General features: G+C 50.0%; 4 protein-coding genes across 7 annotated transcripts; all 4 read right to left on the bottom strand.

The window, feature by feature from the left end:
• Nucleotides 1–541: 541 nt before the first annotated feature.
• On the bottom strand, nt 542–6399 carry GSTT2B (glutathione S-transferase theta 2B). The gene is made up of 5 exons (XM_038152541.1): nt 6257–6399; nt 3244–3331; nt 2460–2610; nt 1289–1465; nt 542–776 (listed from the first exon to the last, which is right to left on the bottom strand). Exons 1-5 carry the CDS (start codon nt 6366–6368, stop codon nt 579–581), a joined length of 726 nt encoding a protein of 241 aa, XP_038008469.1. The 5' UTR covers nt 6369–6399; the 3' UTR covers nt 542–578.
• A 1326-nt stretch (nt 6400–7725) lies between these two features.
• Nucleotides 7726–16341, bottom strand: DDX51 (DEAD-box helicase 51). 4 transcript variants are annotated; one of them, XM_038152538.1, is made up of 16 exons: nt 16245–16341; nt 15710–16083; nt 15094–15338; nt 14847–14997; nt 14047–14192; nt 13639–13713; nt 13342–13448; nt 12664–12772; nt 12153–12298; nt 11304–11496; nt 10584–10699; nt 10389–10505; nt 9370–9471; nt 9046–9109; nt 8702–8836; nt 7726–7866 (listed from the first exon to the last, which is right to left on the bottom strand). In XM_038152538.1, exons 1-16 carry the CDS (start codon nt 16265–16267, stop codon nt 7840–7842), a joined length of 2130 nt encoding a protein of 709 aa, XP_038008466.1. In that variant the 5' UTR covers nt 16268–16341; the 3' UTR covers nt 7726–7839. The 4 variants fall into 4 exon arrangements, with proteins under 4 accessions (XP_038008466.1, XP_038008467.1, XP_038008464.1 ...); XM_038152539.1 differs by having other exon boundaries at nt 13639–13710; XM_038152536.1 differs by lacking the exon at nt 7726–7866 and having other exon boundaries at nt 8626–8836.
• A 1035-nt stretch (nt 16342–17376) lies between these two features.
• Nucleotides 17377–19683, bottom strand: LOC119707653 (macrophage migration inhibitory factor). Its single transcript, XM_038152925.1, has 3 exons — nt 19464–19683; nt 18460–18632; nt 17377–17644 (listed from the first exon to the last, which is right to left on the bottom strand). The coding sequence occupies exons 1-3, from the start codon at nt 19569–19571 to the stop codon at nt 17578–17580; spliced, it is 348 nt and encodes a 115-aa protein (XP_038008853.1). The 5' UTR covers nt 19572–19683; the 3' UTR covers nt 17377–17577.
• A 2178-nt stretch (nt 19684–21861) lies between these two features.
• Nucleotides 21862–27023, bottom strand: LOC119707616 (macrophage migration inhibitory factor-like). The gene is made up of 4 exons (XM_038152869.1): nt 26997–27023; nt 25065–25172; nt 22473–22645; nt 21862–22012 (listed from the first exon to the last, which is right to left on the bottom strand). Exons 1-4 carry the CDS (start codon nt 27021–27023, stop codon nt 21946–21948), a joined length of 375 nt encoding a protein of 124 aa, XP_038008797.1. The 3' UTR covers nt 21862–21945.
• Nucleotides 27024–27184: the final 161 nt, after the last annotated feature.

Raw genomic sequence — 27184 nt, 5'->3', positions numbered from 1 at the left:
GCACAGCTCCCTGCCCTGGGCTCTGTGTCCCCTGGCTCTCACAGGTGATGCAGCAGCATCTAGTGGCCCGGTGTTCCACGGGCCCTGGCAGGGTTCCCAGGCGGGGCTGGGTCCTGACCTGGCTCTTTCCTAAAGAGCAAAAATCTCCAGCAGACTGTTTCCACTTGGCAAAGTGAAAACCATCTGCTACAATGTTTTTTCCTTGTTTCGGACCCCAGTTCTGCCATACCCTCAGGAAACCTTTGCTCTGGCCTGGAAAACTCAGAGCCGAGGGGGGAGGGCAGCTCTGAGTGCCCCTGTTCCCACACAGACTGAATCACCTCAGCCCTGAAACACATCCAGTGGTGCTGGAGCGTGAAAGAAAAGCCTACAGGGCTACAGTTCCATGCTGCAGTGGACAAGAGGAAAAGCTGCTCACAGCAGTCTAAGATGTATTTTTCTTCCCTTCTAAGTTGCAGAAAGGCTGTGAATGAAGGGAAGTGCGTTTTGTGGAATGGTATTTATGATTTTTAGAAGAAATGCTGAAAGACTACAATAAGCCTTCAGAAAAATAACCCATTTTATTAGAGCACAACCCTCTAATTCTGCTTTAGGAGCTGCTGCTTGAAACTCTCCATCAACTCAGGCGCAAACTGATCAGCAGTCAAGTTCTTAACGTTCATGATCTCCTCGTGGGCTTCCTGGAAGAGCTGCTGCCCCACAGCTTCTTCCACCCGCCTGCGCCACTCCGTTAGCTTCGGCCTCCCCTCAAACAGGTCATAGCCAGCACACACAGGCTGCAGAGACACACACAGCACCCCGAGTGAGGCAAACAGGGCATCCGCCAGGGCTGGACCCACTGACAGTGGATCTGCTTCTGGCTCGAGGCAGCAGGCAGTCCTGACTTAGGTGGAGCTCATCTCTGGCTCTCAGGTCACAGGAGGCAAGTGGTGACACCCTCAGCAGCTGCTGTCCCTGGGGACGTGCAGCCAAGAGCTCTGCCATGGCTAACCCCAGAATGGTCTGATGCAGATCATGGAAGTCCATGCACAAAGCACAGCTCTTCCAAATCTCTGTACTTTCCTGCCTAGTTTGTAATTTATCTTTCTTTCCTGATGGATTCTGTGCATGTTTCATCAAAGTAGGTTTTCCCCAGTAAAATTAATTGTGATCAAAATCAAAAAGGAGCAAGAGTTAACTCCAGGGAAGATCTGCCATTACAGAGGTGGGGGTGCAGCAGCAGCCCCCCCTGGCCTGGCCTGCCCACAGCCCAACTCACACATCCAGCAGTGCTGGGGTTGATGCTCACCTGCATGAGCTCCACCAGTGCCACGAGGTCTGCCAGGGAGACCTCACTGCCTGCGATGAAGGGCTTGTCCTGCAAGAACTTTTCCTCAAACTGCTTCAGGGCAACGTTCAGCTCCTCAGTGGCAAACTCCAGTTTCTCTGGAGGAAGTGGCTGGCCTGTGATGAGAGGCAGCAGCACCTGGCAGGGAGTAGAAACAACTTGATTTTTATGTGCTTCCTTCCAAATCTAGTCATCACACTCTCACTGCCACCTTTGAGGATCCCTCACCAGCCATGCATGGGAATAACCAGAGCTGCTCATCAACCTTGCCAGATTAACATTCATGTCAGTCATTACTTCCTGCCTCTCCTTGTCTGCTGCCTAGAAATCTGAAAATTCAACCACAAGAGTCTCCTCTCCAAGTGATGCCTTGAGAAGGCTGACCTAGAACAGAGACTAGACAGAGCTAAGAATAAAGAATAAAGGGATTTGTTAAAAGGCCTCAATGGATCCACCTTGGGCAGCACAAGAGCCCAGGCAGGGCTACACCCAAGATGAACCAAAATGGTCCCAAAATGAACGGCTGGTCACGGGCTCTCTCACTTTGATCAGTTCTGCTCCATTTGCATATTGGAGTTCATCGTCCAATTCCAGATTTAGCCCATCAAGCCCCATCCTTGTTTTTCTCTCTTCAGCCCACGGTGTTTGTGCTCTTGGGCCTGAGATTTGGATCATTTGTCCTTGGTCCCCAGCTACAGAAGGAATTGTTTTGTCTCCCTGCTCTGTGCAGAGAGCTCACCATCCCCTAACATGAAGCCCAGACCACACGCTAAAGCAGCACAGAATCTGAAAAAATATAAAAGCTCAAACCTGAGGCATCAAAGGGAAGACTGTATCATCTGCCAGCACCTGCATTTTGTTTTATAGAAGGAGACTGTTTCTTTCCATGAAGCCAGGCTGCCAGCACTGAGCTGTGTCTGGGGGGAGCTGCTCACCCACTGCATTTGCTCTGGACCTTTGGCTGCAGCATGGAGGATCCAGGCTACTTCAGTTAGGCTCGCCTCAGCAGCCAAGTCAGTTTTGCTCCTATCTCTTGCTTGGCTTGTACATTTGCTGAGAAAGGCCCTGCAGACAGGCAGGCCATTTCACTTAGAGTCCTTAGCACCCCATTTTTGATAGATAATGGTTTTACCTTGCTTAAGAACAACTTGCTCCCCTTGGCACGGATGTTGACGTGCTGCCAGGACAGGTACTCATCAACCCTAGCCCTTTTTTGCAGGTCAGATGGGTACCAGTGATCTGGAGTCTTGAATTTGTGGACCAGGTACAGGAGGATTGCAATGCTGCCCAGAGAACAAGACAGACCGGTGAGCTGATCATCCGAGATTAAAGCACCTCATCCTTTCTTTTCCCCCCAAATTTTGCACTGCTGAACAAACAGCCACACAAACCTGATGGGAGTCAGGTAGAAGTGCAGCAGGGCACAGCACAGGAGAGAGTTTGTGCTGCTGCCTGTGAACCAGAATCTAATAGAAGTAATTGCCCAGCAAGACAGGAGTGGTCTGCTGGTACAGTTTTGAGCAAACGGAAGCTGCAGAATGAGCTTATACCAAATCTGAGCCTCACGTTGCCTGGCCATCCAGCAGTGGGTGCTTTATGTCAGATTTCCTGCACTGCCCACAGCCTCCAGCTGCAGGCAGAGAGCAGGACACCTGGACAGGTATTTAAGCTCAGAAACACTGCCTACAAAGCAGCAAAGTAGCTCCAAGCAGCAGCTTTTTCTACTATTAATGCTGCTCAGGTTGCTTACGTAAGATAGCTTTTCTTGAAACACAGGTTTGTTATGTACAAGTGGAACATAGGACAGGAGGGAGACAAAAACCTGCCTGGACTGGAGTGCCAGCAGTACCCTGGCAGAAGCCAAGCATTGGGATAAACAACACTGCAGCAGGGGATTGAGCTTATTTGAGCCTCACCTCTCTGCTAAGGTGAAAGAACCATCCCTCAGTGCAGGCACCTTCATCAGGACGTTCACCTTCCGGAACTCCTCTGTCTTGTGCTGCCCTGAGGAGGGAAATGAGAAGTTTTACTTGGCAGGGATACTCAGGACATGTTTGTAAACATCCGAGGAGTTTGTCTAGCTTCAAGCTCCTGTTTCTGATTGTACTAATTGAGTCTTGTATGAAGTTTATAAGCAATGAATAAGTGCTGCAGGGTGAGTAGGGGGCTAGCCCTGTGGTATCAGCTTACTTGCTGATTATTGCCTGCATACCAGACCCACCTATGGACCAGGGGCAGGATGGTTAGGAGTCCTTTCATACCAACAGCACGTGACAGCTTGGGGCTCTACCCACTCCAAATTTGTGCCTGGAGATACCTGTCCTGCACAAACCCAGAGGGAGCACCAGACACCTTGGAGGAAAGGGATCTCACCAACCCTTTCCTCCAAGTAAGGGAGGACAGTGAGAAAGCAGATACCTTTTCCTGGAAGATAATGTAATTTATGTTCATTATTCGTTATGTATATTTATATAATGGCACTTTCTAAAGTCCACAGATGGAAATAAATTCCTGTGATTCCATGTAAAACCATGGGTACTTCATTACAGATTTTTCTGGGTATTCAAGTCTCTCCAATGTGTAACTAACCTTGTGCCCTGTCCTGCTATGTGAGCCATCTGAGAACCTGTGTGCCAGAGGAGATGCTCTGGAGGCAAATTTAGCTTTTCTGGTGCTTGGCAAACCTGATTTGTGACTATTCCCCTGTCACTTGGCTCACAGCCCATTTCCCCTACCCCTCTCAAAAAGATGAAGTGTGCAGATTCCAAGTCTTCAGGTGTCCTTTGAATGCCAGGTGATCCCTACCCATTCTCACTCCTTCTACCCCTTTCATTGACACCTGCCCTACTGGGGCCTGAGAGCTTTTCTGGAGCATCACATTTATCCACCAGCTCAATTCTGATCTCAGCTCCCTCACCTTGTCCTTACAAACTGTGCAGTGACAGGTACAGTGCAGTGAGCCTCCCCCACTGTGGCACCCAGTGCTGGTGCCTGGAGAGCTTCCCCAGGCATGGGAGGTGCACTCTGCAGGAATGGGATGAGACGCACCCAAATCCCCCATCTCAAATCCACAGGCCAAAAGCAGATTCCCAAGGGGCACAGAGCATTGGGAATCTGTGATGTAATTCCCCTTCCTTCACTTCCCCTATCCTTGCCTTGCTCCTTTGGTGCTCTCATGCCTTGCCAGTCTCCTCTCCTTTGCTCCAGTGTCTCACCACAACAATTAATTTATTGGGAAAGAAGGGGAAGGACACAAGATGAACCAGCCCCTAGGTACAAAGAATTGCAAAACTTTTTGTTACGAGACAAGTGGGTGGAAAGTCACAGTAAGGTACAACCACCACACAGCTCAGGTGCAGGGGAACACCCAAAGACTCAACCACAACACGTCTGAAGTTTCTCTCAGGTTGGAGTCTCTTTTGTTCCTTTCTCAATTTCAGCTCCAGGAGCCTTCTCACCTTTCATTGTTTTTAAGCATTACTTACTGAGGCCTTTTTATGCCCAATACATTACCTTAATTTCAAATCCATCAGATATCTGGAGAGGTTGAAGGATAGGTTTTACCAGCTTCAATTACAAAGAGAGAAGATACAGATCTTTGGATCTCCTTTGGTGAAAAGACACCTTTGGACAGGCTCCTACCAGTTATCAGCTGGTTTTAACCCAACTAAACCACCTCCCTTCATTTCTCACTGTTCAGATTACTGCCAGCTGCACTGTCTCGCTCCACAGCCTTCTCAAGCTGGTCCTCAACCCTCCCAAAATAACCAGACCACAAACCACTGCCCCAGTGGAACCCCAGAGGGGCAGCCCTACCCGCCCAGGGGGACAGCTTGGCAAGCTGGGGCATGATGAGCCTCCCGAGGGGGTTAACCCCTGCCAAGAGGAGAAGGGCTGCTCTCAGCAACTGCTGCTGCTCACCAGAGCACACATTTTTCTAAGCTGAATTCCTGAACAAGAACCACACACCTCAGCTGTCCTCGCCCATACACCAATGTCCCATCTCTGCAGCTTTTTATTTCCCATCTCAATGGGGAATGCCTCAGACCTGGCACATCCTGAGTGCTTCTCAGAAAAGCGTCTCTGTTTACAGAGACCCAATTTCTGCTGGGTGGGGCCGATTTCCCGATTTCGAAGATATCACATGCCTTGGCAGAGTCCTGTTTGCTGCAGACGAGCACAGGCACTGAAATCAGTACTTAAACTACAGGATTGCCTCGGAGAATTAGTATGGCTTTTGTGCAGGCACCAGGGGCCCCCTGCAGCAGGAGGGTCACCCCACCCTCTGCCAGCATCTCACACTGATCGGGGCGGTGAGCAACCCTCCTGCCTCTGCGGGCTGGAATCCAGCATCCCCCCGGGAGTGGCCAAGGGAGCCGGAGAGCAGCGGGACACCCGCACAGCCGGGGCTGGGACCCCTGGGACACCCGCACAGCCGGGGCTGGGACCGAGCAGCGGGACACCCGCACAGCCGGGGCTGGGACCGAGCAGCGGGACACCCGCACAGCCGGGGCTGGGACCCCTGGGACACCCGCACAGCCGGGGCTGGGACCGAGCAGCGGGACACCCGCACAGCCGGGGCTGGGACCCCTGGGACACCCGCACAGCCGGGGCTGGGACCGAGCAGCGGGACACCCGCACAGCCGGGGCTGGGACCCCTGGGACACCCGCACAGCCGGGGCTGGGACCGAGCAGTGGGACACCCGCACAGCCGGGGCTGGGACCCCTGGGACACCCGCACAGCCCCGGGCTGGGACCCCTGGGACACCCGCACAGGCCGGGGCTGGGACCCCTGGGACACCCGCACAGGCCGGGGCTGGGACCGAGCAGTGGGACACCCGCACAGCCCCGGGCTGGGACCCCTGGGACACCCGCACAGCCCCGGGCTGGGACCCCTGGGACACAGCGGTGCCCCCCGGCCCTTCTCACCCTTGGTCAGCTGCACCCGCTTGAACTCGAAGGGGATGTTGTTGCTCCGGGCGAAGATGTAGAGCGCCCGGCAGGGCTGCGAGAGCAGGTCCAGGTACAGCTCCAGCCCCATCCTGCCGCTGTCGCCGTCGCTGCCGCCCGCGCCCGGTTCTGTTAATCCCGTCCCGCCGACACCGGGCCCGCCCCGGGCGGGGCGGAGCGGCAGCGCCCCTCGCTCCGCCGCCAGGGGAGGTGCCAACTCACCGGACAGGGCCCGGGGCACCGCGGAGCAAAGCCTCAGATGGGCTCTGCCACCTTACCCCCGGTGGCACATTGGCTTGTCCCGATAACTGCCCTCAAACCGCAGCGCGGCTGAGGGGACGCGGGAGGCAGATCCTGGTTTTGCCCGTGGGAGCTCACAGCTCTTGCACAAGAGCACTTTCCGTTCCTGGGACTCCAGCAGCAGCCCAGACACCCGTGCTATGGAAAAACAACTGGAGAGCAAGCAGTCACAGCAGGAGAACACACACTGCTTCACTGCTATAAAACAACCTTGCTCCTATCTTCACAAGATTCAACCACCATTCCCAAAACCCCTTTCTTCAAGATTCCCAGCTTTCAATCATTTACTGCTAATGCTGGTGTACCTTTATTTTGCTTTGCTAACCAATAAGCCAGAGCTGGAGCCATTCCTGCTGAAGGAAAGGCAACCCTTGGAGAGTAGTTGCAGGCCACAGCTACATGGCAGCTCTAAGCCTTCTGCCAGGACAGCTAAAAATACCATGGCACGTGTCAAATACAGACTTATAGCTTGCAGTGACACCAGCTGGCTCCAGGACACTCATATTAAACATCAGACATTTCAGTCTGCATTAACATCACTCTACACTAAATAATACCTGCTGTTACCTCTGGTACAGAACATTGGAGGGAAACAACATAGACAAGAAAAGGACAAGGCACAGGGCTGTAACAGTGAAAAGTCCTTTAAGCATTATCTCCATCCCTAATCATAAAATACCGTGAGTTGGAAGGGACCCACAAAGATCATAAAGTCCAATTGCTGAGCCCAGGAATATCAGGCAGTGTTTTAAAAATATAAATAATATTTATTTAATGTTTACTTAAAAGTTGGAGTCACTGCAGCCTAGAGCAGCTCTTCACACACATTTCTGCCACAGGCACTGCACAGGTGTTTGTGCAGCTGCAGACACAGAACCGTTGTCCCACTGCAGGACTGAGGGCCCAGCCCTCACCACTGGAGGACAGCAGTTCCATCAGGCCACGCTCAGGAGCTGCTGGTAATTTACATATGGAGCTGCTGGTAATTTACATATGCCAGCAGGATTCGATGCAAAGTCCTCTTCAAGACAACCTGTATCTCAAAATTTATCTTTTTCCTTTTTTTTGAACCAGTAACTGAACTCGGTTCACAGCGTCCTTGAAAGAGGAATAAGGCCTGCAATAGCTGACTTCAGATATGATAAGGGGGAGGAACAAGCACTGAGGGCCCATGACTCAGGGCTGCTGTGCTGGGCAGCAGCCCATGGCCTGTCCCACGCAGCAGCTCCAGTGCCACTTCAGCCAGCTCAGCGTCCACTCGCTCAGGCTCGCTTCTGTGCTCGCTCGTTCTGTTCAAAATTAAAGGTGACAAGGTGACTGAAGATGCCCCTGTCCCAGAGTCACACAGAAGGGACTTCTGGGAGGAACAGGATTAATTTAGTAAATTTAATAAGCAATTTAATAAAAATTTCTGTCCCAATTTTCAAACATTTCTAGTCTACAACTCGAAATCATCATTTTTCAGGGCCGGGTATTTATGAGTTCTCAGATTGGAGTGCAGAACACTTGCCCAAATCATGCAGCACAAAGTCTATTAGGATCCCTAGTCCACTCATCTGGCAAGGTAAATTGTACCCTGCTTTTGTCTCAAAGTTCTCAAGTTCACACTGGTGTATAAAACAGGGCCTGCAGAGAGCTGTACATTACAGTCTTAAACTCTGTAATGACAAAAGGTTTAATCTGCATTTTGCTTGCAGTCCTTTGGGTAGCTGTCAAAATCCCAGCTACAGAAGTAAAGAGAAAGGCAGAATAGAAAAAACCCACCAAAAATCAGAATTGTTTTGGTTGAAAAAGGCCTTTAAGACCACTGAATCCAAGCATTTACTTTACCTGGCACTGCCAAGCCTACCACTAAATCATGTCCTCAAGTGCCACATCTACACATCTTTTAAACCCCTGCAGGAATGCTGCCTAGCTTTTGACAGAAAACCTTTCTCCCCTCCCCACCCTTTCTGAGTATTCCATAACGATGCATCCATCAATGCTGCCTTCACCAATGCTGAACTGGTACTGTTTTAGATGCAGGAAAGGATCCTGGACCCTAACACCTGTGCTAAGCATGAATTGCAATAAAAAAATCAAACTTCAATTTGCACAGTTTGTTTTCTTCCCCATTTCAATTACCTTGACTGTCTTCTCGAGCTTACACAGTGCTCCCTCATACTGCTGCACCAATGGCTTCAATGAGTTGCCCTTCACTGGGTGTTTCTTGATATCCTGGATGCCAGCATCCCTCAACATGCGCAGGAACCGCCGCTCCTGCACGAGACAGCACTGGAGATGAGGCACCCCCTGCCTAGCAGCTACAAAATGAGCCCATGTGGGAACATGCTGCCTAGTCAGGAATTAACTGAAGTTTCCAAGCACAAAGCTCAGCTGACTGGAAAAGGTGGGAAGTAGAGTGACCTTTATGATCCTTATGCCCCTGCATGCACCCTTATCAAATGAATCCCACACCAAAGACATACCTGAATTCTAAGGACCAAGCTGAAAGCAACACCTGCTTCTCCTGCCCGAGCTGTTCTTCCAACCCTGAAAACAAAGAAAGTAGCTTCAAGTCAGTTTAGGCCCACAGTCCCTACCATTATCAACTGCAAGATTTTGATGCTGAAATTCTCCAGCTTTGAGAAAGTCTGATTCCAAGCAACACTAGGCTTAATTTTTGCTAGAAAGCTATTTGCATAGTAAAGTAAAAGGAAAAGCTAAAAGCCTTTTTAAGAGCATGTCACCTTTGCTAAATACTTCAAAACAAACCAAGCTCAGACATCTTCCTGTTGTTCCTGTTCTCTTACCGGTGGATGTACGTCCTGATGAACTGTGGTGCATCATAGTTTATCACATAATTCACTCCTTTCACATCAATCCCGCGGGCTGTGGCATCTGTGCTGATTAACCTGTTTGTAAATGTATATATAGTCATTTTCAGGTAACATCTCGGGCACCACACACGCAAATAAAACACCAGTGAACACAGCACAACTCTTGCTAATGTCTGTTCAAACTGGACAGTCAGCCTCTGCCTCTAAGGCTGGCAGCAGCACTGCAGGTCACCCCTCATTGCCACTGGCCTTGTTAGCTGCCCACAGACCTCCAAGCATCACTGCAGGCTTGTCACCCTCTGCTGAGCATGAAAAGTTACTGGGTGTTTCCAGGTTCTCCAAGCATGCCAGACACCTCCCAGCTCATACAAATCTCTAAGGAATCTGAACATTCCATACAAGCACAGAACACACAAATAGAGAGGTGGGAAATTCCAGTAGTCAAGGAGGCATTCATACACCAGGTTTGGATAAAAAGAACACCCAGAAAAAAAGTTTTTACCTTTTCCTCAGAGACATTGCACAGATACAATCTCATATAGCTACCAAAACCACAATGCAAATCAAACACATGGATAGAAGTAGACCTGTATGCCAGTCTGAGCAGGGATTGCTTTGGTAGGAAGCAGTAACACCAAATACAGTTTCAGCACCAACATCCATTTCCACCCTACAAACACCAGATGCCCAGCACAAACATTAAACTCCAGATTTGCAAACCTGTGTTTTTGGCAACTCTGTGAACACACATTTGTATTTATTGCTTGTTAGAAAACAACAGTAGAATTTCAGACTACAGCTAGATTAGAACAGGCTGAGTTACATGAAGGATAAACAATTCAAAGCCACAAATCCAAGTCTCACACCCCCCCTGCAACACACTCCTGCATGTTTTAGAAGACCCCAAGTCTGTGTCCCTTGTTCTGTTTAGCTTTTCACACTGCAAACAGCCTGTGCTGGAAAACATACAGAAACTAGTTTAAAATGCTCACAGTTGTATTTTTCCTTGTTCAAACTCCTTCATGGTTCTCTTTCTCTCATTTGGAGTTAACCGAGAAGAAAACTCTGCCACCGTGACTCCACCAAAGGCTTGAACCAGCAGGAACAACCTGCAGGAAAACAAGAGACAAACTGTCACTTCCTTATCTCTGTAAGATACCCACCAGAGAGATCTCATTTATGTTTACCTGTGAGAGGCTTCCCTGGAGTTGGTGAAGCACAACACGCGGGTGAATTTCATTTTCAGCATGAAATACAAGAGGAGCAAGGGCTTGGAATTCAGGTCACAAGGCACGTAACATTGCTGCAGTCAACAGAGAAGGAGTTCAGAGAGAAAAATCACTTCTTGCCAAGACTACCTTCCCTAAAACCTGTCCATGACCTACACAGGCTTGGATGTTTTATGGCTGACTAACAGCAGCAAAACCAGAGCCCATAACGCCATCCCCTTTAGAATGAACAGGCTGGCAGGAAACAACACGAGTGGAGACAGGAGACCCGAGTTGTTCTGATGCTCTTACATCTCCACAGCAAGTAACAACATGCACTGCCCTCCTGCCTACAGGCTGGCCTGTGTGTACATGTCTTGAAATAAATGTTACACATATGGACAATTGATAGGTGCTACTCCATTATTATGACCTCCTACTTCCCCTCCCCATTGCTGTTAAATTTAATTCCACATGAAGACAGATTAATTTAAAAAATAATCAAGTCTTAACCAAATGAGCATTAAGTAGTGAGAAAACAAATGTGCAAAGGTACAGCTCTCTGGGTCATATATATTCCCAAAGCCACTTTTGCAAGGAAACACAGGAAAGACATACTTGTTTTAGGTTAAAACCACAATTAGTTCAGAATTAAACAAATCTTCAAGTATAACTTATTCAAAAGAATTCACATCATACCGATAGCCCCTCTGGGAGTGTGTATTTCTTATTAGTATCTTGTTCAGCTTCTGGTCCATCTCTATTTTTCTCAGAATACACAGATGTGAAGAGACGAGGCTGGAATAAATCCAGCTGCTGCAATTTCTCTGGGTCCTGAGTCAGTGTGGCTGAAAACAGCAGTTTCTGTAAGGGTATCTGAGGAGAGCAGGAACTGAAAGAAACAGCACACAGAAACTGGGCTTTGAGGATGGGCCAAAGGGGTTTCACCCCAAGTGCCTTCACATGATGTAAGGGAAGCAATCAGTGTTCTCTGATGCTCTTTTCTTGCCCTGGGCCTTTCCTGTAGGTTCTTTTCCACCCTTGTTTTATGGTGGAGTTCACAGACAGAACTGATGAGCGTTCTCAGTCAAGTGCACAACCCCAATCCTTTACTGCTGCACAAGTCCCTGAACACTGGTTACACGTTCTCATTCTAGTCATGTCCTTCCTTGGCCATTCATCTCAGTTTCTGACACATCTCTGCCATTGCTGTACAAAACCAGCAGCTGCAGATAGTTAATTGCAAGAGTTTTCCTCCAAATCCATTACTCAGCTTTGCCAGAAGGCATTACTATAGCTACTGTGCAAATGGGTCACAGATTTGCAATATCTGTGCTTTTTTTTGATGCTCCTTCAGTCTATTTAAGGAAAGCCTGGAGAACACAATGCTTAGTCTGAAGGACATCCTCTGGCATCAGCTGTTCACTGCCTTTTTTTGGTAGACATTTCTCAGAGCAATCAAGCTTTGAGACTCTGTGTGGCAGGGCAGTGACAGCCAAGTGCTGGTGTCCATACTATCAGCTGAAAGAAATGCACTCTACAACTTACCTGGCTGCTGTCAAAGGCCCTGGTTTGGTCCTCTGAAAAAGCATGTTGGAGCCAGAGTGATTTTCTCCTTGGAATGCAGCTTTGACAATCTGGTTCAGACAGTTCTGGTGCATGTCATCAATCATACGGTCAGCTTCATCCACTATCTGAGTTCACAAGGATGAAAACCACACTTGTTAAATACTGGGAGCTTTTATTTTCCTTGGTATCTGTAACCAGTGAGCCAGAAGGTAAGATAATGGAAGCTTCTAGTCAACAGAACTGCTTTCCTTGCCCATCCTTACTCCAAGTTTGCAAGAGCCTAAGAGAGAAGGGGAAGTGGGTGGATGCTTGGGTGTCACGAGTTGGAATCAAACATCTCATCTTGTGACTGCTCCCTCCACAATCTGGAGTGCAGACAGGCCCACACAACAGCTCCAACAGAGAGGTATTTATGTTCCACGCAAGAAGCAAACAGGAATTACTGCTGTAGCAGACACTGCACTCAGATGGGAGAGCTGTGGTGACTCACCAGGAAGCGAAGCTGTGTCAGGCTGAAGCCCGGGGTCTGGTTAATGTGATCCGTGAGCCTCCCTGGCGTGGCCACCACAATGTCTGCCAGGCTGCAATAGCCTGTCACTCTGAAAGGACAAGCAGCCCATCAGTCAATCTCTCCTCACAATAAAGCCTGTAGCACAGACCTTAAGAAGCAGACCTTAAGGTTTTCCTACCACTCAATTAACTGAGGAATAACAAAATTCACATATGGACTTGACACTGGAGAGCATGCAGGGGCAGTGGTGGACACCAAACACCAGTCTCCACTGCTTTATTTTAAACAGAAAGCATCACTCTTCATTACTCTTCAAAAAAATTTAATTGTAGAAAAATTAGTTTTTTCTAACTAAAATTCTGAAATCTGTTTTTTCCACACAGTCATATGTACTCATGGGCACAAGGTAAACATTTGCATTCTGAGCATTTGCTGGTGAAGAACCCCAAAAATACAGTGAAACATTACAATCACAAAACAGGGGTAGTAACAAGCACTGTGACAAAGCAGAACCACCAGAATCCAGCATATAAACCCATTATCCAAAACCATGACAACATGATGCTGTGCTGCAGTAGTCCATATCTTGACCCCACCTTAATGATATTAATGAGCACGCAATCTCTATAAACCTTGTCAAAATACCTTTTCACCTACTTTTTCTGGACAAGCATCTCCTGCTCCTTTGCAAAAGATTTCTGGCCAGTAATCAAAACGACCTTCAGACCTGTCCCGTCAGTGTAAACGTTGAACACTTTACTCACCTGCAAAGAGATTAAGAGGCTTTGTCAGCTGCCACAGCATCAGCTGCAGGAAGTACCTTCCACTACATGAACAGCACCAAACCCTCTGGCAGGTCTTCACTCAGCCTGCTGCACAGAAGAGCCAGAGGAGCGGCTGCAGCAGCCTGCCCCTCAGCCCAGCTCTGCTCAGACACGGCGAGGAGCCACGTACCTGTTGTGCCAGCTCTTTGGTGGGCAGGACAACCAGAGCTCGAACGTGGCAAACCACTCGATCTAACAGAACCTGCCGAAACAAAGGCCCAGTGAGCCCCTGACAGAACAGGGGAGAACAGGGTTCTTGGGCCTAACCTAGAGAGAGAAGACGGGCTTGACACATTCTCCCAGTTTTATGTTTCCATTTTTCTCCCTCCGCCCTCCCAACTGCTCATGCTGTGCCTGCTGTCTGAGAAAAGGAGTGGGAAGCTGACAAGAAGCTCCCTCAGACAGCTGTCAGCTGCAAATCTGCCTCCTTAAGTCCACAAACTCCTTGGCTTTTTGACCTGCTTTGAAGCTCAGGTTTTGCTCGAACAAAAGCAGCGCCAGCATTTCCTCAGAGCTACTTCCCTGAGGATGAACTCACCTGCACAATGGGGATGACAAAAGACAGGGTCTTGCCACTGCCCGTGGGTGCAGAGACACAGATGTCCTTGGGGCGGTACCCGCCCCGGGCCAGCAGGTACCCACGGGCTGCACTCTGGAGAATGGCAGGAATCACCTCTGCCTGGACTGAGCACAACCAGAAACAAACACAAACTGTATGCTTCACCAGCTCACCAAGAGCTGAAAATGTTATATAAAAGCATCACTGAAATGAGAAAATGTGTGCTGGCTTCCCAGCATGACCCTGATAGGCCTCAGACACAGCCTAAGTCTCCAGGCTCAGCTGGACTAAGGTCACCCTCTGTCTCTGTCCTTGCATCCAGCTGTCCTTTCTTATTCAAGAACTGGCATTTATTGTACTTGTTGGCAAAACTGGCAAAATAACAGAAAACAGATTTCTTTTTTCGTTGTTTGGATATTTTTGTAGTGCTTTAATGAGCTGAGTGAGCTCCCAGAAAGCTCTGATCAGCAGCAGAGAGAGTGGAAAGGAAGGAGCTAAAGCACAGGCTTCCCCAAGGAGGAAAAGTGTGAGGACACAAGTAAGACTTCCCTCTTTGGGCAGCTCTGAGCCACACTCCAAGCTGTATTTATGAGCAGGTAACAGACTTGTACTCAGCCCAGTCAAAGCTTTGAGGAAGAAGGGTTAAATCTCCTCCGATCACTTTCATGCACTACATTTTGCCCTGCATTTGACTTCACTGCCTGCACAAAGCATACAGCACCAGACTGCAGGAACTCCCCAAGTCCCTTCAGGAAGAAACAAAAGCACTACCAAGGCACCTGGGAAAAAGGAGTCTATTCCATTGATCTGCAGCTTTCTCAGCAGCCGGGGATGGATGCCTGGCACGTCTGTGACTGGACACAGATGATCCCTGATGCGCTTCTGCACCCGCCGGGGCTCAGCCAGCCACTGTGGCAAGAAGGGCTGCACCTGCGGGCAAGGAGAATGCGGCAACACCATACGTGAAACAAACCTGTAACAAGCATTCCTTTCCTATCCATCACCAAAATTCAGTCAAGCTGGTACCTTCTGCACTGGCTTTGCTTCGTAGTCTCCCAGAATCATCATACTGGAGGGTGCACAATTAGCCCCTTCCCCTGAGGCTGCTAAGGGCAGCTCCTCCTCTGTAGTTTTATTTCCTTCACCTTCTTCACTGCTTTCTTTCTTCCCTGTTTCATCTCCTTGTGTTTCCTCATCTGTCTTCCTCCTTTTATCAGACTTCTTTTTAAAGTTGTTTCTGTTGCCTTGCTGTTTGATGTCTTCTTCAGAATCTGGAATGTGGGTACCAGCAATACAAAGCCAGAGGTCAGAGCACACCACAGAAAAGGCATTTGGCAATACTACAACCCAGGACTTAAGCAACAGCTTGCAAGCTCTTTTTTCCTGAAGCCAAGTGCAGAAGTCAAACATTTCTTTGCTGGTACAGACAAAAGACTGAGGTGATGTGACATGCTTCCCTCCTGCCCTTACACTAAACTGATCCTCAAAGTTCACAGTATGGGGCCTTCCCTTGAAAAATAAGGAGATGAAAACAAAACCAGGTAAACCGGGCAAGGTACTCAAAGAGCAACTCGTGTCCACTTTTCTGAGGAAATTGTCAACCACAATGAACTGAAATCCTACAGCCTCGCTTTATCCTCACCTGCTTCAGTCCCCTCTTGCTGCGCTTTCGATTTTCTCCTATGTGCTTTCTTCTTTGTGGGACTGCTGCCATCTGCCGCCTCCTCAGTACCAGCCCTTTCTTCCGAAGAGCTGCGGGGCTGTTTTGTCTTCAGCTTCTTCTGTCTACGCGCACTGGGCTGCTCCTCACTCTCCCTTTTCCTCTTCCCCTTCCCTTCTGGGGGCTCCCCCCCGGGGCTCAGCTCCGCGTCCCCTGGCCCTTCCCTTCCCTGCGGCGGCGCCTCTCGCTGCTTCTTCTGCTGCCGGGCCCTCGCCTGGCGCTGCAGCCGCTCCAGCAGGACCCGCGCCCGGCCCTCCGCCTCCGCCTCCTCCTTGTGCTCGTCCTCCTCGCCGTACCTGGAACAGCCCACACAGACCGCCTCAGGCACGAGCCGCCCGCCCGGCCCGGGGCTGAGGCAGCGCCCGCGGCAGGGACAGGGGCCGGGTGTAGGAGGAGAGCGGGACCGGGGAGCGGGGAGGGGAAGGGGGAGCGGGGAGCGGGTCCGTGCCCGCCGTACCTGCGGATGCAGAACAGCGCCATGGCCACGCCGCGCCGCGCCGGCGCACCGGAATGACGTCATCGCGCCCCGCCAGGAAAGCCTCCGGCAGGCGCGGGGCGGGCGCGCCCCCTGCCGGCCGCGGGTGGAATGGGGGCAGCGCCGCGCGTGCGCACAGCGGGGCCCTGAGGGGAGGGCGGGAAAGCGCTGAGGGGACGGGCGGGAGCGGCAGCGCCGGGAGCCGCGGGGCGGGACAGGGCACAGCACCTGTGAGGGACAGGCTGGGAGAGGGTACAGCACCTGTGAGGGACAGGCTGGGAGAGGGTACAGCACCGGCCGGGGGCGGCTGGGAGAGGGCACAGCACCTGTGAAGGACAGGCTGGGAGAGGGCACAGCACCTGTGAGGGAGAGGGCACAGCACAGCGAGGGACAGGCTGGCAGAGGGCACAGCACCTGTGAGGGACACGGCACAGCACCGGCGAGGGATGGGCTGGGAGAGGGCACAGCACCTGTGAGGGACATGGCACAGCACAGCGAGGGACAGGCTGGCACAGCACAGCATCTGTGAGGGACGGGGCAGGATAGAGCACAGCAGTGGCGAGGGACGGGCTGGCACAGCACAGCATCCGTGTGGGACAGAGCACAGCACCAGTGAGGGACAGGCTGGCAGAGCACACTGAAGCTCCTGAAGTGCTGCAGGCCCCTGCAGAGCTCCCAAGGCAAGGAGGGCCAATCCCGCTGCCTGGAGCAGGCAGTGTAGCAATGTGGGTAACAGCATTTCCCCTCAGTGTGCAAAAACACTCCTTCTGTGCTCCTTTGGCCACACAGATGGCACATCCTCAGGGGAAAGCTGCCCTGAAGCAGCAGGCACAGGGCTGGTCTAAGGACTGCAGAAACGGCAGACACAACCCAAAAACAAACCTCAGAGCAGTGAGCAGCCCTGAACACACCTACAGCCTCACCTACAGCAAGGTAAAAATCACTGGAGTGCTGTCAGGAACCAGCCCCAGGCACCACCACCATAGTGTGAAATACTAAGAAACACGGGCAAACCCAAAACATTCCTTTTGTTTGCTTTAGGATCAGAGTGGAACAGACATGTCAGCAATTGCCCAACTCCATCCCCAACCTGCCAAAGCCTACACCACACAGCTTACTTCTAAATCTTTATTTGTTTTCTACACAGAGAAAACAGAGGAATGTTGAAGCAGCAATATTTAAACACACTAGCAAGGAGCCATCAATCTGTGAGAGTGCACAAAGTGCAACACGGGGCCATTTGTGCTGTGGTCTCTGCTACGGGGCAGGGTGAGGGGAGGTCCAGGAACAGCCTCTTCAGACAGACGGGAGAGCTCTACGCAAAGGTGGAGCCGTTCCAGCCCACGTTGGCAGCGTTCATGTCGAAGTAGTTGATGTAGACCCTGCAGAAGAGGTACGGGAGGAAATAACGACCTTATTAACTCATTTATGTAAGTTGGGACAACACAACAAGGGACAGTGCTTCCCATTCTTCTGCTTGAAAAAACATCAAGCTTCATCTTTATTAAAAATCTGGTGGAGCCTCCGAACAGTCAATATTTCTCAGTCCTCAGATTTGTACTCTCTCTTTTTTTAAAATACAAATTATTCTGCAGTCGGGGACTGTCGGACACCAGACAGATTTTGTTAAGCAGTCAATAATTTCCAGAGATCAGCCCCTTTTGTTTCTGAGCCCTGCAGTCCCTCACACAATCACACAGACTGGCAGCCTCGGAGAGTTAAGCATGCCCTCAGGCCTGGCTCTGCGTGTCACCCTTCAACCCTGACCAGGTTCTTCCCATCCTTCACAGCTGCACACAGACCCTGCTGAACTCTGCAGCAGAGCTGCTCACAGCCTGCTGCCTTCTACTTCTGCCTCTCAGCTCCAGGCTGTTCCTGCTCCTTGCTTGTGCTTTCAGCCTTGCTTCCCCAGAGGACAAGGCATCACACCTCAGAGGCAAAAGACACACAGGGCAACTCGTCAGTGCTCTGGTGTTTTTCCCTACTCTCAGAGCAGAAAGCCATTGAACAAAAGACTCTCCAGGGAAAGAGGCAGGCACTGTCCATTCTTACACGGACATGGAAAGTGCTACAAGCCACCACTTGGTATTTTCCAAAGCACATGGACTTATTCCTGGCATTTTAAATTTTTAAATAGACTTTTCAAAGCAGTTTCAGAAAGCCAGGTAAATATGGTTAAACCGTGTCCCAGCCTTACCTGTCTGCAGATACATGCAAGTGCTTGGAGATCAGGTCACACAGCATCTTGGTGTAAGTCTTGTTCTGCTGCCCTCCTATTTTGCCGATGCTGTAGAGGCTGCAGAGCGCGCAGGGATCAGTGGAGCCCCCGAAGGACATCATCTGATCAGGTATGATGTGCACAGCTATGTACTGCGGGAGGGAGGCAAACACTCCGTTACAGGCTGTCTGAACTGTCCTCTCCCGACGAAAATCTGCTTTAGGCACCAACTCTAGACAGCAGTAGTACTGGGGTCAGGCAGCTCTTCAGTGCTGCCCCCTGCGCACCTCCCAGGCCCAGGGGAGGCTCAGGCCCGGCAGCCCCCACGGGGGGCACGGCCCTGGGGGCTGCGGGGGCCCTCGGCCCGGCTCTCGGCTTGAGGAACGCGGTTCTGCGTGCACAAAGCCGCCGGGAGGCAGGCGCTCCTGCCCGCCACAGCCGCGCCACCGCGCGGGGCGGAGCGAGATAAAGGCCCAAAACCTGCGTCTGCGTGCCAGGGCTCACATCCCCAAATCACGGACCTGCCGGAGAGCCGGGCACCGATTCGGTCTCATCGGGCTCCGGCTCTCGGGGCTGCTGCGGCCTGGCCCAGGAGGGGCCGTGTCCCACGGCTGAGCCGGCGGGAGCTGCCCGCAGCGCTCGGTCTATCCGAGCCTCAGCCCGGCCGCGTCCGTGCCACGGCGCAGCTCCGCCGCTCGAATCGCGACCGCCGGCACAGGCGCAGCGCATCCCCGGCTACGTGAGCGCCGCGCTCCTGCAGGCCCGGCTGCTGCTCCAGCCAGGGGCCGGCCATCGGGAGACTCGGCGCCGCGGGGTGGAACGGGCGCCAGCTCCTTCCACCGGAGCTGTGCGGCAGCTGCTCCTCGGCGGCCGCGGCCCGCCCGCCCCGGGGCCCGGGGGAGCGGAGATGGCCCGGGCCGCTCCGCCGCCGCCCCTCCCGCCGGGCCCGCCGCGCACGTGCTCGCCCCGCTCCCCGCCCTCACCTGCGCGGGCTTGCCAGTGGCCTTGGCCAGCTGCTGGGTGAGGTCGCCCAACAGGCTGTCGGGCACGGCGTCCTTGCAGACATTGGTGTAGATGGCGAACATGGGCATGGTGGCGGCGGTGGGGGCGGCGGGGCCGGCGATGGGAGCCTAACGGAGCGACGGGACCGGCACAGTGCAGCGGGGAGGCGTCAGCGGCGCTTTTAGTGCGCGGAGCCGCCCCGGACGTGAAGCGGCCCCGCCCGGCAGCGGGGGGAGGGAGCGGGGCGGGGACACACGCTCACACCGGCTCCGCGGTCTGCAGCCCCCGCTGCGGCGTGCTGACCCCTCCCGCGGCCAGCTCTCGAGCGGAGGGGTCTCTCCCGCTCCGCCGTTATTCCTTTGTTACTGCCACTGAGCATTTTTTGAGGGTTTGTTGCAGGCTCCTTCCTGGAACGGGGTCCGGGCGCTCTGGGCAGCTCATACATAACCCGGTGTCAGCGCATGTGATGCTGCCGCTGTGGCACTCCCGCTGGTTTCTGCGGGATCAGGGCCAGAGGGGGATATAGGCCGCAGCTTGGCAGTTGCAAAAAGGGATACTTGCGCTGACTCTGAGAATTTTTTTTTCTTTTTTCAAAATAAAGTAACATTTGTAGCAGTTTTGCTTTAACTGTGCGTACAGCTTTAGCTCGGTGTAAGCAGAAACGTCTGCCTTGCTTGCCATATAAATTATTCTCTAATGTATTTCAGTCAAATTAAAAATTACCTATTGCTCTTCAGCCTCCCCATTTTCACATCATATTTTTCTACTGGAAAGAGGCAGAACTGAATTGTGTTTTGCTTAGGAATGAACTGGTGCGTGCCTGTTGGAGGTGGGAGGCGGCAGAGCCGAGCCGTACGCCGCGCTGTGTGATGCGATGCACGTAGGCTGCCAGGGCACGGCTTCCCAGCCTGGCTCTTGCCTGCCCCGACGGCGGCAGCGCTGCTCTGCTCACGAAATGACTCACAGGAAAGCTAAAGAGGATCAGGCCCGGTGCCCTCTCTGCCCAGACATTGCACACGCAGCAGTCGTGTGCTGCTGCTGCTAGAAAGCTTGCCCCCACGTACGTGCTACAGATGCGAGCACTCAGCCCTGAATGAGGGGTAAGGGATGGTGTCATACGGGAGTGCATTGGAGTGACACCGGTTATAATGCTGAGAACTAGAGCACTTTCTTTTCTAGTGATTAACAGTGCTTAAGAACAGGCACTAAGAACTGATTAAGTTTCCTGCCTTTGATATCCTCAGCTCCCTGCCATTGCATAGTCCCACTTATTCCTCTCGCCTTCCTGCCTCCTAGGTTTGTTGTATGGAGGTGGGGTGGGGATTCTACCTGTGCAGGGAGAAAAGCTTGAGGGCAACATCATCACTGGTGTGCTTGCCCTGAGCCTGCCAGGCCCAGAATGGCAGCCTCTGGCTATGCTGTCACTCGATGGAGAGACATCTGCAATTGCATTCTCTTTTGCCTCCCTGACTAAGAAAGAAACTTTCACCAAAGCAGCTTCCATTTGTTATCCCAACAAAGCATTTTTGTTGTTTGAGGTGCAGGTCTGTATTTAAAGTCCATGGCTGCAAAGCAAAGCTGTGGTAGGGACACAATGGGATGTTAACAATAGAGTTCAGAACGGGGGTGTGATAAGCTTTGCTCTTCCAGAAAAAAACTCACAATACACTTAACTATAGAATTTCAGGAAACATCTCTACTCAATCTTTTATTTTACTTTGGAAGCAAATGATCTTATCTGACCAAGGGCTTAAATAATAAATATTTGTATGCAAATCTTCCTTTCATGATTAATTCACCACTTCAGTCCCTAGGAATTACTGTGGCTTGCTGTGCCTCTGCCTCTTTCTGAGCTGTGCTCTAATCTTCCCTGTCACTACAAATTGCTCAATGGATGAAAAGGGGAGGGCACAGCAGCGAGCAGTGGTTTTTTCCACTCACTCCCTCTGCCTGGGCTGAGGCCTGGGAGACTCATAGCACAAATTTTTCTGCTACTCAGCTAGATATCCCTGTAGTGTTAGGCCTAAAGAGGGCCTGGACTGCAATCCATCCCTTTTAAATAAGTGGTAATCATGTCTTTGCTCCTTTTGAAGGCAGGTCCACGTGCAACATTTGAAACCAGGTCAAGATATATTTATCTCTTCTTGAAATTTGGCTCTTGAGTGCAGGGCAAAGGCAAAAGGAGTGTTCATATATGACTAAACCTTTTTTTGAAAGAAAAGTTTCTCTGGAGAGTATTTTGACCTCCATCTCAACTACAGGTCTTCCCAGCATAAGAAGGTGTCAGCCATAAGGTTTCTGCTGCATTTTTATTTAAGCAGCAGACAAGATAAACAGCAGTGAGTAGCAGCAACTAAGATACCAATGCATTTTGCATTTGGCAGATGCCAGAAGGTGACTGGAACTGCAGTTCTCAAACCACGGTGAGGGTTCAGGAATAAGCTTTGGTCACCCCAGGGCTCCTCAAGTGAAGGTGCTGTTATTCCAGCCCACATTGGCAGGGCTGATGTCAAAGAAGCTGGCATAGATTCTGGAAGACAGGCACCGTTGAGAGCTGAGAGCAGAGTGCTGCAGGCTGCTCAGGGTGTTCCTGCACCAGGACACGCTGCAGATCTCCCCTGGGCCTTTGTCCTTCCCAGGCCTTACACTCCCTTCCTCCTGCCCCTTTTAATGCCCCGTCTACTTTCATTCTGGAGTTCCTAGTGATCACGGTCTTGTGTCTGTACTGGGTCTTGTGCACACAGTATCTGTGGGTTCATACAGTGCCTGAGCCTACATCACTTTAACCAAGGAATTCTGCAGCTTGGGGACATTGGCATTGCAGCTCATGCAATGGCTTTTTTCTTTTTAGCTGGGGAGTTGCTCGGTTGACTTGGCATTTAATGTCTTCAATCAGCACATTAATAGAGGACACCACAGGACCAGCCTGGGATGAATAGTTTTAAAAATCTGTGGAAAGTCATGTCAGACAAGCTGCTGTATGAGCTCACCTGTCAGATGGTATTTTCAGCTGTTTGCTCATCATGTCACAAAGCAATTTGGAGTAGACCTTGTTCTCCTGCTCCCCTATCTTTCCAATGCTATAGAGAAAGCACATAGCACAAGGGTCTGCGGAGCCACCAACAGACATCACCTGATCAGGAGAGCTCTGTATTGCTAGATACTGGAAGAAGAAAAAGAATGTTATTTTCTTTGCTGTATTAAGAAAAGCTTTGAAAATACAGGAAGGCATTTATGTACCTAAACTGCAGTGAAAATAAGTGCATGTTTTTGATATGCTAGGCTTTCACACGCTGACATCTTACTGTCTAGATTTGCGTTCTACTCCAAGATCCTCACTGCTGTGTCAAAGGCCAGTACAAAGACTCCATAGTTTTTAGGCTTCCTAGTCCAGGTGCTCCAGGAGCTCAGTGTGGTATCTGCAGCACCTCCTCCAAGCCACCAGGCTCTCCCTGCCTGTGTGGGAAGGTCAGGGCCGAGGGGGAGTGCAATGGTCCTGCTGCCGCATTGCGTTCCAGAGAGATTTTGCACCTCACTGGCTCCTGCTGCAGGCTCCCCTGCTGAGGGAAATGTGAACTGACACGGCAGAGGCCTAAATCAACATCCACCTCATTAAACAAAATACAGCCTAATCCTGCTTTTGTTCCTGTTATCAGGAAAAACAGAAGAAAGTATCTATGTTAATATTAATGACCAGCCCTCGATTTTCCCTGCTGCTAATACACAGTGTCAGATCCACACACTGGGGAATCTGGGGATCAGTTCCTCTGGCACTCATCTGCCTTCTGCTGTTCTTACCCACGTTTATTAGCAGCGCATCGTTGGAACTCAGCCGCAATTAACCCTCTTGGTAAAACAAGCTAGCCTGAGTACCAGGAGTTGTCTGGGTAATTAGTCTTGGCCATCATTTACAGTTTGTTTGGGTGTGAGGTGCATCAGACCACAGCAGTACAGGATAAGCCAAGGAGATCCTGCTGAGGTACCACTTGCTTGGCCCTGTTCTCCCCTGTCTGGACACCATGTGCTCTTGACTTTATGCCAAATGTAGGTACATCCATGCCTTTAACTCCTACCTAGGAAGCAGGTTATCACTATTAAAAGAAAAATCAAGTTGAGGCATTAATCAGTATTATTTTCTTCTTAGAGCAGTTTGAAAAGATTTGAAACTGTTTTTCCAGTAGGAAAAAACCCTATTTGATTAAAAATCCGTATTTTTCCCAAATGGCGCGGTTTCCTGTGAGAGGAAAGCTCTGCATTCCAGCCCACCCTAATCCTTTCCTTCTTTCTGTGTTATAACTAAGAGACTCTCCTATTGCCTCCTTTGTCACGAAGAGCTTGTATGTCCTCTTCAGAAAGATCTCTTTGTTATTCCCTGTATATTTCTAAGTCCCATTGCATAGCCCTTCCACACAGCTGCACAAACCTGTTCCTGCTGCATCCCAGCCCTGACCTCTGGCTTTATATTCAGAAGCTGTTATGCAAGACACATCCCTTGCCCCCCCAACAGAAAGTACTTGTTTGCTAGACTGATAAAAATTGGCTTTTTAAAGAGGGATAAAACACATCAATTTTTTTGTAAGAATTTGATGTGTTCAGGTGTCCCAGTGCTTAGAGAAAGAGCTCTGAGGGCTCCCCAGCAAACCTTTCTGTAGGCACCAAAACTTCATTCTCTCCACAGTTTCACGGCATCACTCCCAAAGCAAAGTAAACATTTTCTGAAAAGGGGCTGTGAATATGCACAAAAAGTGCTTAAACAAGCAGCTACAGATCCACAGCTAGCTCACTAAAGCTACTGCTGCTACAGCAACTGAGGTACAGCTCATGTTAGGAGGTCTACAGCTCTGTAGAGAAGTTTTCGTTCAGTTTTTCATATTCTACAACCTTCAGTAAGCAACTGATACAGTGACTAGTGACCAGTCAGTATTAAGAAAATAACAGCCTTATAAATCCTTTTACTGGTATAAGGACCAGTATATCTCAATACCAGTATTTCAGGACTCCACCTCAGTAGCATACTGCCATATTTTACCTGCTGTGTTTTGGCAGGTAAAACCCCTGCAGTTTGGTAGTGAAACCAGCAGGCAGCTTTTACTCTGCTATTTTGACTACAAATAGCAGGATGCCACACAGATATTTTTGCCAGATGTCCAAGCAAGCTGAATAAATAATTTTTGTACTTCAACTGTAACCACTAGGCTACAGGCAGTTTGGTGGCAACTAGCAGGCACTTATTCAACAGGACTCAGCAAGGAAGTGGAGGCTGAGGTTTGCTTTTCAGTCAGCCAGGTTCTTGAGAGATCTTCACAGGTACCTGTGACACATCCCCACATACAACCAGTGTCCTCATATACAGAAAACTACGTGCAATGTCATCCCACACAAAGCTAGTTTGAATAGTCCGGGGTTTTGAGACCTCAACAAAGCTACGTTACAGTGAAGAAGTATTTGATATTCTCCCAGAGAGAAGACTGCAAGTACTGGTGAGTCTTTAGCTATATTAGTTTATCAAGGCTATCACCCAGAAACAGCTCATTGCATAGGCACAGCTGGCTAAAGGAAAACATTTCAGCAAATGAACTTACCTGTGCTGGCTTGCCCAATGCTTTTGATAATTGTTGGGTGAGCTCCCCTGCAAAAGATTCTGGAACTTTAGCCTTGCTTATATTTGTGTTAACAATTAATTTAGGCACCTTTGGATCACAAGCAGGTTTTTTCCCAGCTCACCTTATTCTCAGCTTTATTTCTAACTCACCCACAAGCTGACCCAGCCCACTGCACCAGTAAGCACCTCAGGGGCCTCTAAATAGGGACACCTTCAGCAGGTGCATTGAGAGGGGTGGGAGTGCCTCAGGAGGGTGAGGCTGAATGTGCCATCTGCAGGCTGCTGACACGCACAGCCAGTGCACTGGCCTGGGAGGGAGCCCAGCTTGTGCCCTCTGGAAACCAAAGCATCCAAAGTGACCCCTCGTGTTTGGATACAGCCCAGTCACTAAACCAGTGAAAGAGCAAGCGTTTCAGAGACTGAGTGCAGGTTGTAATGCACCTCTTTATGCAAGCCTAGTAATTGTTTTTTTAAAAATTGGATGAACTATTCAATTGTGAGGTCTGAAGCTCTCTCTGTGGAATAGACCATAACAAAAAAATACCCCAGTGACACATGTTGTGCAGACCTTTCCTGAGCCATGACTAAGTCACCACAAAGATGCCTTAAAATCAGAGTCTTGATTTTCCACTGTCGTGATGGATTCTACATGCTCAGAGAAGGCTTGTTTTCATCTTGCTCCTTTGTTGTGCAAATAGTTCCATAACAGTCATAACTGCTGAGAGATAGGAAATGCACAGGCTTTCTGACATGAGCTGCTTTATCCAGGCTGGAGGGAGTGTGTGGCAAGGCTGGGATCAGTTCTCACTGCTGCCGTATGTGAGAGAAGCGATGGACAGGGATCAGATGGCATTTGGCAGGGGGTGTTCACAGTGAGATGTGTGGGGAGAGCAGGTTGAAAATGCTGATGGGGATAAAATAAATGGTTTGACCATCTCTCCATGTTAAAAGTGATGGGTGTCTTTGTGCCAAGTAGTTTCTGAGTTAAGAGCTTTACTACTCACTCCATTTTCTCCAGGCTTTCTATGGCTTGCACTAAATGCTTGTATTGAATGGTGTAACTGAAGTAAACACTTTTATTAGTGAAAACTTCTGTGTGAACGTGCTGAAGCTGGTTGTGTTCAAGGTCAGGTTGACTGGCCCTGAGCAACCTGACCTAAATGGTGGTATCCCTACCCGTGGCAGGGGATGGAACTAGATGATCTTTAAGGTCCCTTCCATCCCAATCCATTCTATGATTGTGTGGGGTACGTTGATTCCTAGTTAGTTCCTTCACTGTAGCACCCTTGCTGTTAAAAGTCAGCAAATATATAAAAAGTCAAGGAGATTAAATTACTGTGCCAGTGTTCATTTACAGCCCACGTTTGTGGATTGTGTTTCCTGTATGCATTCTGAAAATAATGAAAACCCTAAAAAAACCCAGAAATAAAATCTGGTTTACAAAAAGCCTTTTCAGGGTATGTTCCTAAGCCAAAGTGTTAAAAACAAACACAAGTGACACCTCCGTCTGTGAGGAGCTGTCGTTTGTAATATTGATTCATTTTTTCTTCAGTGGCTAGAGGAAAGCAGGTGGCATGACCCAAAGTGTTTAGTTACAAGCCATCCTATACTTGTCACTTGGAAAAACTTAGACTATTTCCAATGAACTTCACAACCTATTTTTACTGCTGGGTACAATAATCAGTCGTTATTCCCAGCTTGCTTACATAACAAGAAAAACATTTCCAAAACAAACTCTTTCTTCTGTGAAAACATCTGATGTAATTCCCAGAAGTTGATGCACCAGGTTGAAAATCAGTTCCTTAGACACCAGAGATGCTCTCCAGAGTCTGCTTTATTTTATAGCAGCCATTTTACTTTTGCATGCAAGAATATCTCTGTTTAGCAGGTGCTTCTCCCTGCCTAGAGTTACTGGGATGTTTTCCACTGAGATTTCCATTACATCTCGTGGACTGTTGTGCAGCAGATTTCACTTTCAATGTTTTTCTCTTTTGTCATGCTGAAACTTGCTTTCTGAATTTGAGGTGTTAATTTTCAGTCTGTATCATCTTGGGTCACCCTAAACCATGTATTTATCTTTTCCTCTGCATGCCTGTCAGC

The sequence above is a fragment of the Motacilla alba genome, chromosome 15 (assembly GCF_015832195.1).
Source record: "Motacilla alba alba isolate MOTALB_02 chromosome 15, Motacilla_alba_V1.0_pri, whole genome shotgun sequence".
Taxonomy (NCBI): Eukaryota; Metazoa; Chordata; class Aves; order Passeriformes; family Motacillidae; genus Motacilla; species Motacilla alba.
This window is presented reverse-complemented; position numbering and strand designations above follow the sequence as displayed.